Genomic DNA, 13,923 nt, shown 5'->3' on the forward strand with positions numbered 1-13,923 from the left:
TACATTTATTTAGTCTATTTGATTAACATGGTTATTTTTTTTAATATAACTTGATATGTGGTATATCACAACTTATCGATCCCTTTTTATGAATAACATGGTTACCTTTCATTTCCTATTTCGTACTTTACAAAAAAAATATATATCCAAATATTGATATGTGCACACAATTTCGTGTATACACAATTATATATCGAGTTATTGAATTTTTCAGCGTGCTTTATATTTCTACATGCAATATTAATTAAATACATGAACGAAATTACGCAACCTCAGTCATGTATGCATAGAATACGAATTGCATACAAATTGGTGATTAAATATTTATTCTCAAGAAAATAAAGTATCACTTTTACATGCCAACTTCTTAAATAAACACTTATACATGAAATTTTATTGAATTTTGCATAATATTTTATATTTTTTATTATTTTTGAAGATATATATTTATTATATATTAAATAATTCTCTGAATTTATGTAAATATTTTTACTTATATTATCACTTATGTATATATCATTATCTATATTTATATAAGGATTTTTATGTATATTAAAATTGGCATTTATATGAACATTTGGATTTATATAAGGATTTTTATGTATATTAACATTGGTACTTATATGAGCACTTGGATTTATACATAAATTTTTATTTATATTTGTGGTTTTGCTAAATTTGTAATTTTATTTACATAAAGGTTAAGGACATTTATATATTTTTTCACGTATGCTTCCTTTTTCAAGGGAATTATCGTGGTATTCCCTTTAATAAACGACATATTCTCATTCATACTTCGTATGTTCCAAATGTATTTATTTAATGTAGAGAGGAAATTATTTGTGGTAATTGCTTCCTTAAAGCTTCTTTTTTTATAAATATATTAATGTGTTGAACATTTTGTGAATTGTTATACATTTTATATTTATATTTCACAAAAATTAATAATGAGAGAGAATATGGATTATCAATTTTATTAACTTGTGTAAACTTATGATTTATTACATTATGTTTATCGAAGTATAATATTGGAATAATATTTTTCTTCCTATATAATTTCGCTTAAATATAAAAACAGTTTTATTGTAAAATATATGGAATATCTTCCTTTACGGTTATTTTTTATTACACAAGTGTAATTTCTTATTTTTTATATAATGTTTTACTTATTATTACTTCCCCTATGCAATTTATTACAATACGATTGGGTGTTTTAAAATTATCTTGAAACAGTGAATTTCTTTCGATAATAAACCTTCAAAAATAGGATGGTTAATCATAATGTTAATTGTAATGACAATAATATTATTATTTTATAATCATTAAATAAGCTTTTATGATATTCTATCTTATCAAACGTCTCATTATAAAAGAGTTTCCTCGTCAAATAACAAGTATTTTTAATTTATTTTTAAAACATGATGGCATATTGCGCTTGACTTTAAATGTGTGTATTTACATTTTTCCTTTTACCAAAGAATGAGAAAAACTGGATTGTTTTCTTTTTCGTTTTTTTGTTATTTCTAATTATTTTCATCGTGAAGTATTTATATCTTCCAAAATGAAATTATTGCATATTTAATTGAGTGTTAATTTGCTTGAAACTCAAAATATATGTCCAAACATAGATTTCCCATATTAGTTACATATATATCAAATAATGGATAGCAAGATTATATTTTTACATACCCATTTTTAATATTATTTTTGGGATAACTTCCGTTTTTATGCTTGTATTGTTTAAAATGTGTAATTCGTTTTTACATATCCTATAATCGGTATATGTATTTTTTTATGAATGGGTATGTGTTGACAAATGTGATACACAAATATATACATATTTATAATATACACAATATTAAAAAATATATTATACATAAACACATCAACTATTCTTATCTTCCATTATATATTCATAAATTAGGAAGTGATACAAATAATTGTTATTTATTTATAAAAAAATAAGGAGATATTATTCGATATATATGGGAATGAAAACCTCCTAATGTATAAAAAACGATTATATTCACTGAATCACATTGAGAAGTAGAATACAAAAAGGAAAATACAAATCAAAAGTTCAATTTTGTATAACAACAAAAACATATATGATTTTTATGCATGCTTATTAATTGCTTTTATATAAAATACAATATAAATATTTTTAATTTGTGAAACTTCAGATTATATTTTCTTTAATTAATGAACATAAAAATGAAATAATTTAATTTAGTATAACAAAATTAGTAGTATGTAAATGAATATATATCAAACGAAATCAAATAAAAAATACACATATAAATTAAAAATACTTGTATAATGAGATATTAACATAATTTTGTTAATTTTTACTTATTATTTTATTACCTAAACACTACACAAAAAATATGTATAAGAATCAATTATAAAATTAATCCTTTATTATGATTTTAATTATCTTTTTAAAATCTTTATAAATTCATATTTTTATTTACTATAAATATGTAATGAAATAAATAAAAAGTATTTTTGAATAATATATAAATATTGCCACACACAGCTAGCAAGAGGATCAAAATAATATATGTTATGTACATATGCATATTAAGACATAACAGAATGTACATATAAAAAAAAACAAAAGTGTTTGGATTTTTATTTTATAAAGAACATTTAACTTATTTAAAGGCATTATATATTTTTTATTTATTTCTTAAAAACGCCCTAAAATTATGTAGTATATTAAATAAACAATAATATGTTACAACATATATAAAATATTCATGCATATGCTACACATTATCTCAAGTTACAAAGTAAAAATATTTTTGTATAAAATTATATACGGATTAGTATTGTAACATCATTTCTTATTATAAAAGAAATAACAAGATTCCAATAATTTAGTATATTAATCATAGATTATATACCATTAATATTGTTATATTCTTTTAAAACACGTAAAGGTTACTATTATAAATAACTTCATATTATTGATGTTTTAAACTTTGATAACTACAAAAAAATTATATGAAATAAATATTACATAGATAAGCCTAATATATTTAATACTGAAATAACATTTTACAAAAAAACAAAACCTTTAAAAAATTATTTTGTTCTTGGATACATAAAAGTTTTCTATATATAGAGAATTTATATGGATGTACATTTTTTCCATAGAGTGCTTTTATTACATAAAGATCGCAAAACATGTGAAATAAATAGGTTATCCTTTTTTGATTAACTGAGAAATGTTAACGATATTATGAAATGGTTCATTTAAATGTGATTAAATATTTGCAATATATATAAGGTTTTGCTAAGAAACTGACATATTTATATTTTTTAATTTTGAACGTGGACTTAAGCTTTTTTTTATGGGGGTAGATATTTTTTCATTCATTTTTTCCATTAAGTATGCGTACTTTTACAAAAATATTGTAAATTCACCAGAAAGGCTAAAACAAATCTTCTTTGTATTACACTTTGCCATATATTACATATGTCATTATAATTAGATTTATTTGGTATTCCACTTTTCGTTTAATACACCACTGCATATTTTTACCAATTAACAAATACCTTTCATATATGTGTAAGCATTTATATGTATCATTGCCTATATATACACATGATCGTGTTATTCTCATTGGAACTTAAAGATATTAAAATAAATAAATTTAACTTTGAAATAAAATAAGTTATATTGCACACAAAATTTTTAATTAAAAAAACATTAACATGAACACACAACATAACATCTTATACATATGCTATTTTTAATAAGGGTTGTTTTATATGTATATATTATATGCATTTACCTAATGATAATAATAAAAATATTCTAATCATACGAATTATTTGTTTTTTATATATACTTTTAATTTCCTTCCCACATTTGGAATTTATTTTTTCATTTCCCATACTTAGGATATTTTGTATCATTTTATTACTATAAAGCAATTGTAAAATGCCAAAACGCAATTTATGTAAATCAGTGAATGTATTGTTTAAAATATATTTTTTATTTGATTATTAATGCACAAAAACCAATTGCACAGTCGGACAATAAACTTAAAGGTTTACTCTTTTTCTCAGAGGATGGGTTATATCTTTATTTAATTATTTATAATTTGATCGTATTTATTGATCTTTGAATACTAATTAAATATGCATACAATCACATATATTTAATCACGAAATGAAGTTCAAATATGCAACAAAAAAGGGGGTATAATCATTAATACGAAAAGGAACGCATAACACTTTTCCATAATTTATAATATATATAATTGAGTGTTAATATTGATTTAATATGATTAAAATGTCTATATTGCATATATTAATATAAATATTGGCTATATATGAATTCATATTATTCTATATCATAATTTTCCATTATATAAAACTTGTTAATCAGGGATTATATTGGATTATGGATATCAAAATATGTTTCTTTATTTGATGAAAAACTTATTTAGTAAAGCTTATAATTTGTGTTAAAATTATTTCAGTTTAAATCATATTATGTCAAATGAACTGTAATAATAGCATTATATATGAGGCTGTGTACTAATTATAAATGGTTCACTTGGAACAATAACAAATTATAAACCATTTAAATGTAAATAACGATGATTTGTTAATGTTATCAGTATATATGTGTATCTATTCATATATATGTATTCAATATTTTATTATTTTAATTGATATTTATTAATTTGTTCGTATATAAACAATAATAGAAAAATATAAGTTTATAAAATATTAAAACCGTATCACTAAATATATCAATGTATTATAAATTATATTAAAAGCCTATTTCTATAGCAAATTTCCAAAAAATAAATTTTAGGGAAAATTATTATATACATATACATTTTTATAATTAAAATATTAAAAATGTTGCATTCCTTAGAAAAAAATTAATATTTATTTGAAAAAAGGAATAATATAATATTTATATATATAAATACTTTTGATGAATACAACGGAGTTTATTACAACGGTTACATAAATAAATTCTATAGGAAATGCAAAAAATTAATAAATGAAATAAATTCCATAGTTTTTTATAGATATATTTATTTATTCATAAATTTTAGAACAAAAAAATAATAAATATTACTATTTTGGGAATAAATATAAAGTTATAAACATTATTTCAAACTACATTTATTATTTTATTTATTTAACGAATAAAGTTAAAAATGAGAGTCAATATTTTAAAATTTGTTTTTTTTTCAATTATTATTTGTTTTTTTGAATATACCAAAAATGTAAGTTAAATATTATTTTCTTTTATTATTAATAATATTTCAATATATTTTTTGTATCTATTTGTTTTATATTAACCTTATATTATTGTTTCATGTATTGGTAAAACACTTATAGGAAAATAAAAACTAATTACATATATGTTAATAAATATTTCATTTCTTTGCAGGAATTATGCCTTGAAAGGAATATAATAAATTTTAGAAACAATAGAATATTAGCATATGCAGACAATCAATTTGATTTAAATGAGTTTTATCAATCAACTTTGAGTCTTGCAAATCAACTTAATGACTACAATGATGATAACGAAGAAATTAAATTTCTTCGAAATGCTATAGATTCACATATAAAGAAGCATGAAGAAAATAATACATTACCCGATATAAATAGTTTAGATAAAAGAACTAAAAAATTAATTCTTAAACTTCGAAAAGAATTAGAAGAAGTAAAAAAGGAGCTTGATAATATCGGGGATAGTGAAATAACAATAAAACAGATACTAGATAAGAGAATAACTAAAACAGATGAAAATAATTCTGTATCAGAAGGTGAAAATTATAACCAATTGGAAAATGAAGTAAATTCCTTGGAGACAGAATATAATCAGGTCGATTTAAGTAGTAATAATCATTTTGAAAATAAAAAAAAGCTAAACAAAATGCTCAAAGGATTAATAGTGAGGGGACTGTTAATGATTTTGCTTTCTTTTGCGGTACTGCTATCAGGGTGGATGCAAATTCCATTTGCTATTATAGGTATAGCGGTTTCAATTGAAACATTTGTTAGATGTTATCAATATGTTAAATTATTCTTTAAAGTATATAAAATGCCCAATATATTAAAAAAATTAAGATAACCACTCTTTATTATTATGTTTTATTATTATATAAATTTTAATTTAATATATAATCACGTTACATAATTAATTTATCCTTTATTGTTTGTTAAAAACTCGTTTGTCCTTATTTCTATGCATGTATATTATATATGATATATTAATGGAATTTTAATTTACTCATGTTTAGTTAATATTTATAATTTTGTAAATAAACTTAAACACATTTATTAATAAAATTATATGCTATATTGAGGGTTTAGGGTTCTTTACTATGGTTTATAATTTTGTTCTATGGAATCTATGTTTTGGGTTAGGGTTATATTTTTATTAATTTGTTTATAATTTGATAATATTTATTTGTCTTTGAATACTATTTAAATATATGCATCACTCCGTATGTTTAATCGCGAAATAAATCCCAGATGTACAACCCCAAAGGGGCATAAACTAATATGAAAGGGGCTATATAACATATTTTATAAGTTATAATACTTATGTCTAATTCGTTCATATATATTAAATGTGATAATATTATAACTTTGAATTATATATTTATTGGTATTTTGTGTATGACAATATATAAGAACCCTTATTATTTATTATATAAGACATGCTAGCCTATAGTTATATTTAATCATGAATAATACAATATGTTTCTTTATTTGATGAAACATTTTATTTAGTAAAACTTATTATTTGTATCATATTTATTTAATTTAAATAATGTTATCCAATTGAAATGTAATAATAGATAACCATAAATATAGATTCATGGAATATCAATCAATAATCGACAATACAACGTTATCTATAAAATATCATTATGGTTCTAACATTTTTAGTAATACATAAAAAATACACTATAGATATATGTATACAATCCTTTTATTTTTCGATTATATATAGTATCATTTTATGTTAAAGTCTTAATTAATATTGATAGAAATAGTTATATATACATTAATTTATTTACTATAAAGGTATAATATTAGATTGATCACTATTAATTTTAAAAATTTTAAGATTCGAGGTATAAATATATTATATTTTAAAATGGTTAAAAAATAAAATATAAGTATATTAATAAAATTTAATGTTATAGTTTGTTTTAATAATTATAAATAATATGATAGATATAATGCGTTATTATTATATGATTATACATATAATCTAATAAAATACTCTACTAATAACTAATATTGAAATATTGTTTTGTTGTGAAACCTTCATATAATAAATATTAATATTAATTTTATTGAAAAGGCACATAATAATAAATTTTCTTTGGACTAATAATATTTTTATTAGGTTATTATATATAAATTAATAAATATGTATTAAAATGTTTCATTTTACGAGATAGTATATATGTTCTAAAATTTTATACTTTAAAACAATGAAACAAAAAAATTACTAATTGATTTAATGTATACCTCTTGAGTACATTAATTATCTCATTGTAGTATACAGTGGTATACCATTATTAACAAAAATAATAATAGATTAATATATTATTAACCCCAAACAAATGTATTATGCTTATTTAATTCGATTACATGGGTATAAATTCATTATATATATTATTAAAGGTATGATAAGATTAAAATTGTATGCACAAAACATCAAATGAAATATTACAAGTTTTATTTAGTTTTTTTTTAATGTGATAATATTAGAATTAGCGCTACTAAGCAAAATAATATTAATAATTATATAGTTTCCTTAAAATATAGTTTAATATAAAATATGTAATACAGTATTATTTATTAAAATTTAAAAGCAAACTATATATTTAGAAAATAATTCTAAGCCATTTTTAATGTATACATGAATTGAAAATTTTAATGTTAGAAAATATAAAACATAATTAAACTATGTAGAATATGTAAATTTTATATGACTACATGCTTGTCTTAAAAAAACATACTTCCCTTATCTCTCCCCTCAAAGTGCAATATACCAACCTAATACACATAGTTTTCTATTGTACTTTAAAATTTTCATCAATACTTATTTATGCATTAATATTTAATATTTAATAAGTATGATTATAAAAACAATATGCATTAACAGTCTTATTTAAGCTTATAAATATGGTTTCAGTGCTAATTGTCGTTTTAAACCGTGGAATAGATGTGCAAAATATATTATAAAATTACCCAATAAGGAATATTTCTAAATTAAAGTATATAGGAATACAAATAAAGTTATAAGACTCATTAAAATGAATTATTAATTTATCTACATTAAATAAAAATAATATTATAATTATGTAATTTGCATAGAAAATGGAGCATTCAACTTAATTTGTAAATATTATAATTTTAATAAAATATTGGTATATATTATAAGAAACAAGTATATAAATATTTAATATATTTAAAAAAAATTTATTTATATACTTTTAAAGATTATAGTAATAATATAATTTTTTATTTTTTATATTATACAATATTTAAGTTTTAGGACGTTATTTATTTTCTATATTAAAGCATATGTATAAGAAGATATATTATAAATTCATCACAATGTTACTTTAATCTTTATAATAATGTTCATATGAGTATTATTAAGGGTAACAATTTATTCAAAATTGTATTATATATACATATGATAAAACATGTATTAAACACCCCCAAAACAAGGTAATTTATCTAACTACCATAAAAGTATATATTATCCCATATCACCTTTAAATTGATATTAAGAATAATAAAAATATTTTTATATACAAATAATTGCTGTATATAGGATTAAGTAATTGTATTACCTATTTTAGTATATATATAAAATTAATATGATAGCCCCTTAACCTAGAGATTATAAATTATATTACATCATAATGGATGATACTCTAGTATGTACACTTTTTGATATTATATTTCCCATATACTTCATTAAGTTATATTTTAATAACATTTTCTTAATACATATTTTTATCAATTTTTTTTAAATGGTTTTTTAGTGTGGAAAAATTGATTTTTTGAGGGAGTATATACCCGATGAATTAAGCAAAACCGCACAATTAGAACTAGAAGATAATAATAATTTCAAAAATTATTGCCCTATTACAGATTCAGGAAAAAATGAATGCAATAATGATCTCGATAAAATTACGGCTGGGTTTTTATGGTTACTTGGAGAATGTTATGCTACAATCATAAGTAAAAGTTACAATGAAGATAATACTAATACATTTTTTCAATATATTATTTCATGGTTAAGCTACAAATTAAATAAAAGCACAGAGAACTATTACACCAAAATAAACGATTTTTATACTAAACATGTAATTAATAGTGGTAAATATAATACATTTACAAATATTGCCTATAAATTTACAGAACTTAAGGAATTCCTAGAAGAACAAAACGATTTGTTGAATAGTAATATTGAAGATATGTCTAAATTTTATGATGCATTTAAATTATTATGTAGTATGTATGGTAATATTGCACAGAATGAAAAAGGCACCCCACTGTCAAATAATGCTACTATGTTTGTTAACAAATATACAGAACTTAACAATGAATATAATATTGAAGATAGCGCACATAGTAAAATATTGTTTGTTTTATCAACTGAATATGATAATTTAAAAAATAAATGTAATAATTGTACACCCCTTCCAGATATAACATCAAGCATTTCTGCACAAACATATAGAATTACATCATCGAGTTTATCGACAGGAAACAAATTATTTACAGTTTTATCGATATTTGGTGCAATAGCATTTTTTTTAGGAATTTCTTATAAGGTAAATAATAAGAAATTAAAAAATTATTTTAATTATATATATGCGAATATTAACAAAAAAATCATACGCTTTTTAATGCTTTATATTAGTATTCGTTATTTGGATTTCGGAAACGATTTCAAAAACAAAAATTAAGAGAAAAACTAAAAAATATAAAGAAGAGAATGAATCATTAATATATGATTCGAAGAGAATGACGATTTCAGGAATAGTAATAATGATTTATATATTTTAAGAAACTGTCTATTGGGAAGTAATTTTTGCGTAATTTTTATATAGTTTTTATGTTGTGGAACCCATATTCGGGTTAGGATTAAGTATTATATCTTTATTTAATTTTTTATAATGTGAACACAATTAAATATATGTATTATACCCGTATGTTTAATCATGAGATGAAGTTCAAAAGTCAAAATATGCATCCAAAAAGGAGCATAAGTTAGTATGAAAGGGGCCGTATCACACTTTTCACAAGTTATTATATAATTGGGTGTTCATGACGATTTAATATGATTAAAATAAAATGTCTATATTGCACATATTAATATGATATTGATTATATATGAATTCATATTAGGCTATATCATAATTTTCGTTATATAAAACTTGTTAATCAGGGGCTATATTGAATTATATATAACATAATATGTTTCTTTGGTTGACGAAAGATTTTATTTAACAAAACGTATTATTTGTATCATATTTATTTTGATTCAAATAGTATTTTTATAACTGAACAGTATAATAATTTTATATATCAGGGTATAAATTATAATTTGACTCATTTTTAATATTTCTCTACATTATAATATATATTCATATTCATATGTTTGTTTTTAAGATTAATTAAACATATTACCAATATATAATAGATAATCATAAAATATAGATTCATAAAATATCGATCGGTATTCGACAACACAACATTATCTATAAAGATGTTTTATGCATCTAACATTTTTAATAATCAATAAAAATATGGATATTAATAAAAAATTACATTATGGGTATATGTATATTATCCTTTTAATTTTTTATTATATATAATTTCATTTTTATGCTAATGTTTTAAATTCAAATTATAGAAATAGTTCTCTATACATTAATTTATTTCGCATATAGGTATAAGATTAGATTAATCACTATTAATTTTAAAATTTTAAATCTATGAGGTATATATAAATTGAAAATATATTATATTATAAGTACTTAATTGAAAAAAATATAAGTATATTAATAAAATTTCATATTTTGTTTTAATAATTATAAATAATACGATAGATAGAATAACGTTATTACTATATATCTATACATATAAACTAGTAAAATATTGTACTAATAACTATTATTGAAATATTATTTTATTGTGAAACCTTCATATAATTAAACATTAATATTATCGAAAAGACAAATAATAATACATTATAAAGGTATCAATGATTATATTTTTGTTAAAGATCCAATTTGGGATATGTAGTTTTATATTATAAAAAACTGGATTAATAGAGAAAAGTCTAACGACTCAACGTTAAATTTCTTTTTATTATCACATGTTAACGCATATTATATTATTATTGTTTTACTGTATAATTAATTAAATATAGAACTTTTAATAGATTATTTGAATGTATATACATTAATAATTATGACAATATAATATATAAGATAAAAATGAACAATGTATAAAATTTAACGAATATTTATCTAAATTTATATATTAAAATAGCAAATATATCTTATCTCTCTCCTCTTAAAGATAATATAACAACATAATTAAACATAGTTTTCTATTATACTTTAAAATTTGCATCAATACTTATTTATTTGTTAATATTTAATATATACTAAGTATTTTTTAAAAAACTATGAATTTAAAGACTGATTTAGTCTTATAATAGCTTGATAAATACGGATTTCAGTGCTAGTTATTATTTTAACAGTGGAAAAATATGCAAAATGTATTATAAAATTACTCAATAAAGAATATTTCTAAATTGAAGTATATAGGAATAAAAATAAAGTTATTTAACGCATTAAAATTCTTTTTAATTTTATCTATATTAAATAAAAATAATATAAATTTATATAATTTGCATAGAAAATGGAGCATGTAACTTAATTTGAACATGCTGTAATTTTAATAAAACATGGTATATAGTATTAGAAACTGGTATATAAATATTTAAAATACATTTTAAAATGACTGCTTATATACTTTTAAGGATTATAGTAATAATATATTTATTAATTTTTACATATCTATAGGTTTATGGGTATAAATATATTTGTTAAAGCATGAGAAACAAATTTGTATTTTTCTATATTGAGACATAATATAAGGAGATGTATTTTAAACTCATTGCAAAATTCCTTAAATTTTTATAATAAAAATATAGTGGGTATTATTAATAATCATGAATTTAAGAATAAATTATGTTATACATATGATAAAAATGCACTAGATATCTTCAATTTAAGGCAGTTTAGCTAATTTCAATAATATATATATATTTGCTATGATGTTACTATTGTATTATTGCTTTATATTAATACTAAAAATAAAATGTGCTTAACTATAGATAATTGTTATATAGAGAATCCAAGTTTACGTCCCCTATTTTGATGCAGTATATATGGAATTAACGTGATGTGTTTAGTTTATAGTTCAAAAATAAATTCCAAATATGTTAACTAGTAGAGTGGTACATACAATTTATTGAATAAAAACGTTTTTTATTACACATTTTGGGTATTGTATTATTTATAAATTAATAAGTTCATTTTAATAGACATTTTTATTTATTTTTTTAAAATTTTTTCTTAGTGTGAAGAATTTGCTACTTTGTGGAGGATTTTCCCCGATGATTTAAAAGAATCTAAAGATTATAATTTTAATTCTTCAATGCTCAAGAAACATTGTCCTGATAGAAACTGCAATAACGATATCGATAAGATTCATGCTGGGTGTTTATGGTTATTTAATCAATTTTATGGGAATATTATAAATTTTACGAATAAAGCAAATGAAAATATTAATCTTTTTACATACATTATGACATGGATAAGTTATAAGTTAAATCAAAAACCACAAATCGGAATCAACAAGTTTAACGACTTTTATAGTAATCACATGCAAAATGTCGAGGAGTATAAAACGCATATAGATGGTGTTACGAAGTATACAAGTTATATTGATCTTATAGATAAAAAACAAGATTTGATGAGTATTAATATTAATGATATGTCTGAATTTTATGATGCATTTAAAATATTATGCAATATGATTAATAATTCTAGTAAAATCGAAATATATTTAAAACATGCTGAAGAATTTGTTAGTAAACATAAAGAGCTTATTGAAAATTCTAGTAATATTCAAGGCAATTCATATAACAAAATGTTGTCTATATTATCAGATGATTATACTAATTATGGGAAATCTACTGCTTATTCTGATATACGAAATAAACTTCCAGAACTTACAAAGGAAAAAAAAAAACAAATGCATGTTTCCTCGAGTGAAATATCACCCTCAAGCTCTGAAAATGAAGTATCAAATTATGATTCAACTTCACCCTCAAATTCTGAAACTGAAGCATCAAATTATAATTCAACATCACCAAGTTCATCACTTGTAAATAAATTAATTTCAATTCCACTTATATTTATTGCAACATTAATTTTTTTAGGAATTGCATATAAGGTAAATAATAAGGAATTAAAAAATTACTTTCATTATATATATGAAAACGTTAACAAAAAATCATACGTTTACTGTTTTTATATTAGTATTCGTTATTTGGATTTCGGAAACGACCTCAAAAACATTTAAGAGAAAAGCTAAAAAAATAAAGAAGAAAACTGATCATTAATATATTATTCGAAAAGTAGTAACTATTTAAGAATAGTAATAATGATCGATATATGTTAAGTAATTGTCTATTTAGAAGTAATTTTTATCATATTTTTTGCATAATTTTTGTGTAGTTTTTATGTTGTGGGTTAGGATTGTATTTGTGGAACCCATATTCGGGCTAGGGTTAAGTATTATATTGTATTTAAT

The 13,923-nt window shown here is 20.6% G+C and overlaps 3 protein-coding genes across 3 annotated transcripts; all 3 read left to right on the forward strand.

Moving 5' to 3' along the window:
* Positions 1-5,192: 5,192 nt before the first annotated feature.
* Positions 5,193-6,118, forward strand: PY17X_0318400 (fam-b protein; the record flags this gene model as incomplete). The annotated part of the gene is made up of 2 exons (XM_722237.1): positions 5,193-5,261; positions 5,429-6,118. The coding sequence occupies 2 exons, from the start codon at positions 5,193-5,195 to the stop codon at positions 6,116-6,118; spliced, it is 759 nt and encodes a 252-aa protein (XP_727330.1).
* Positions 6,119-8,942: 2,824 nt separating this feature from the next.
* On the forward strand, positions 8,943-10,036 carry PY17X_0318500 (PIR protein; the record flags this gene model as incomplete). The annotated part of the gene is made up of 3 exons (XM_022955011.1): positions 8,943-8,957; positions 9,066-9,860; positions 9,950-10,036. The coding sequence occupies 3 exons, from the start codon at positions 8,943-8,945 to the stop codon at positions 10,034-10,036; spliced, it is 897 nt and encodes a 298-aa protein (XP_022811498.1).
* Positions 10,037-12,544: 2,508 nt separating this feature from the next.
* PY17X_0318600 (PIR protein) lies at positions 12,545-13,712 on the forward strand (the record flags this gene model as incomplete). Its single annotated transcript, XM_022955012.1, has 3 exons — positions 12,545-12,562; positions 12,685-13,563; positions 13,650-13,712. 3 exons carry the CDS (start codon positions 12,545-12,547, stop codon positions 13,710-13,712), a joined length of 960 nt encoding a protein of 319 aa, XP_022811499.1.
* Between the last annotated feature and the right edge of the window lie 211 nt (positions 13,713-13,923).

This window comes from Plasmodium yoelii, assembly GCF_900002385.2.
Source record: "Plasmodium yoelii strain 17X genome assembly, chromosome: 3".
Classification (NCBI taxonomy): domain Eukaryota; phylum Apicomplexa; class Aconoidasida; order Haemosporida; family Plasmodiidae; genus Plasmodium; species Plasmodium yoelii.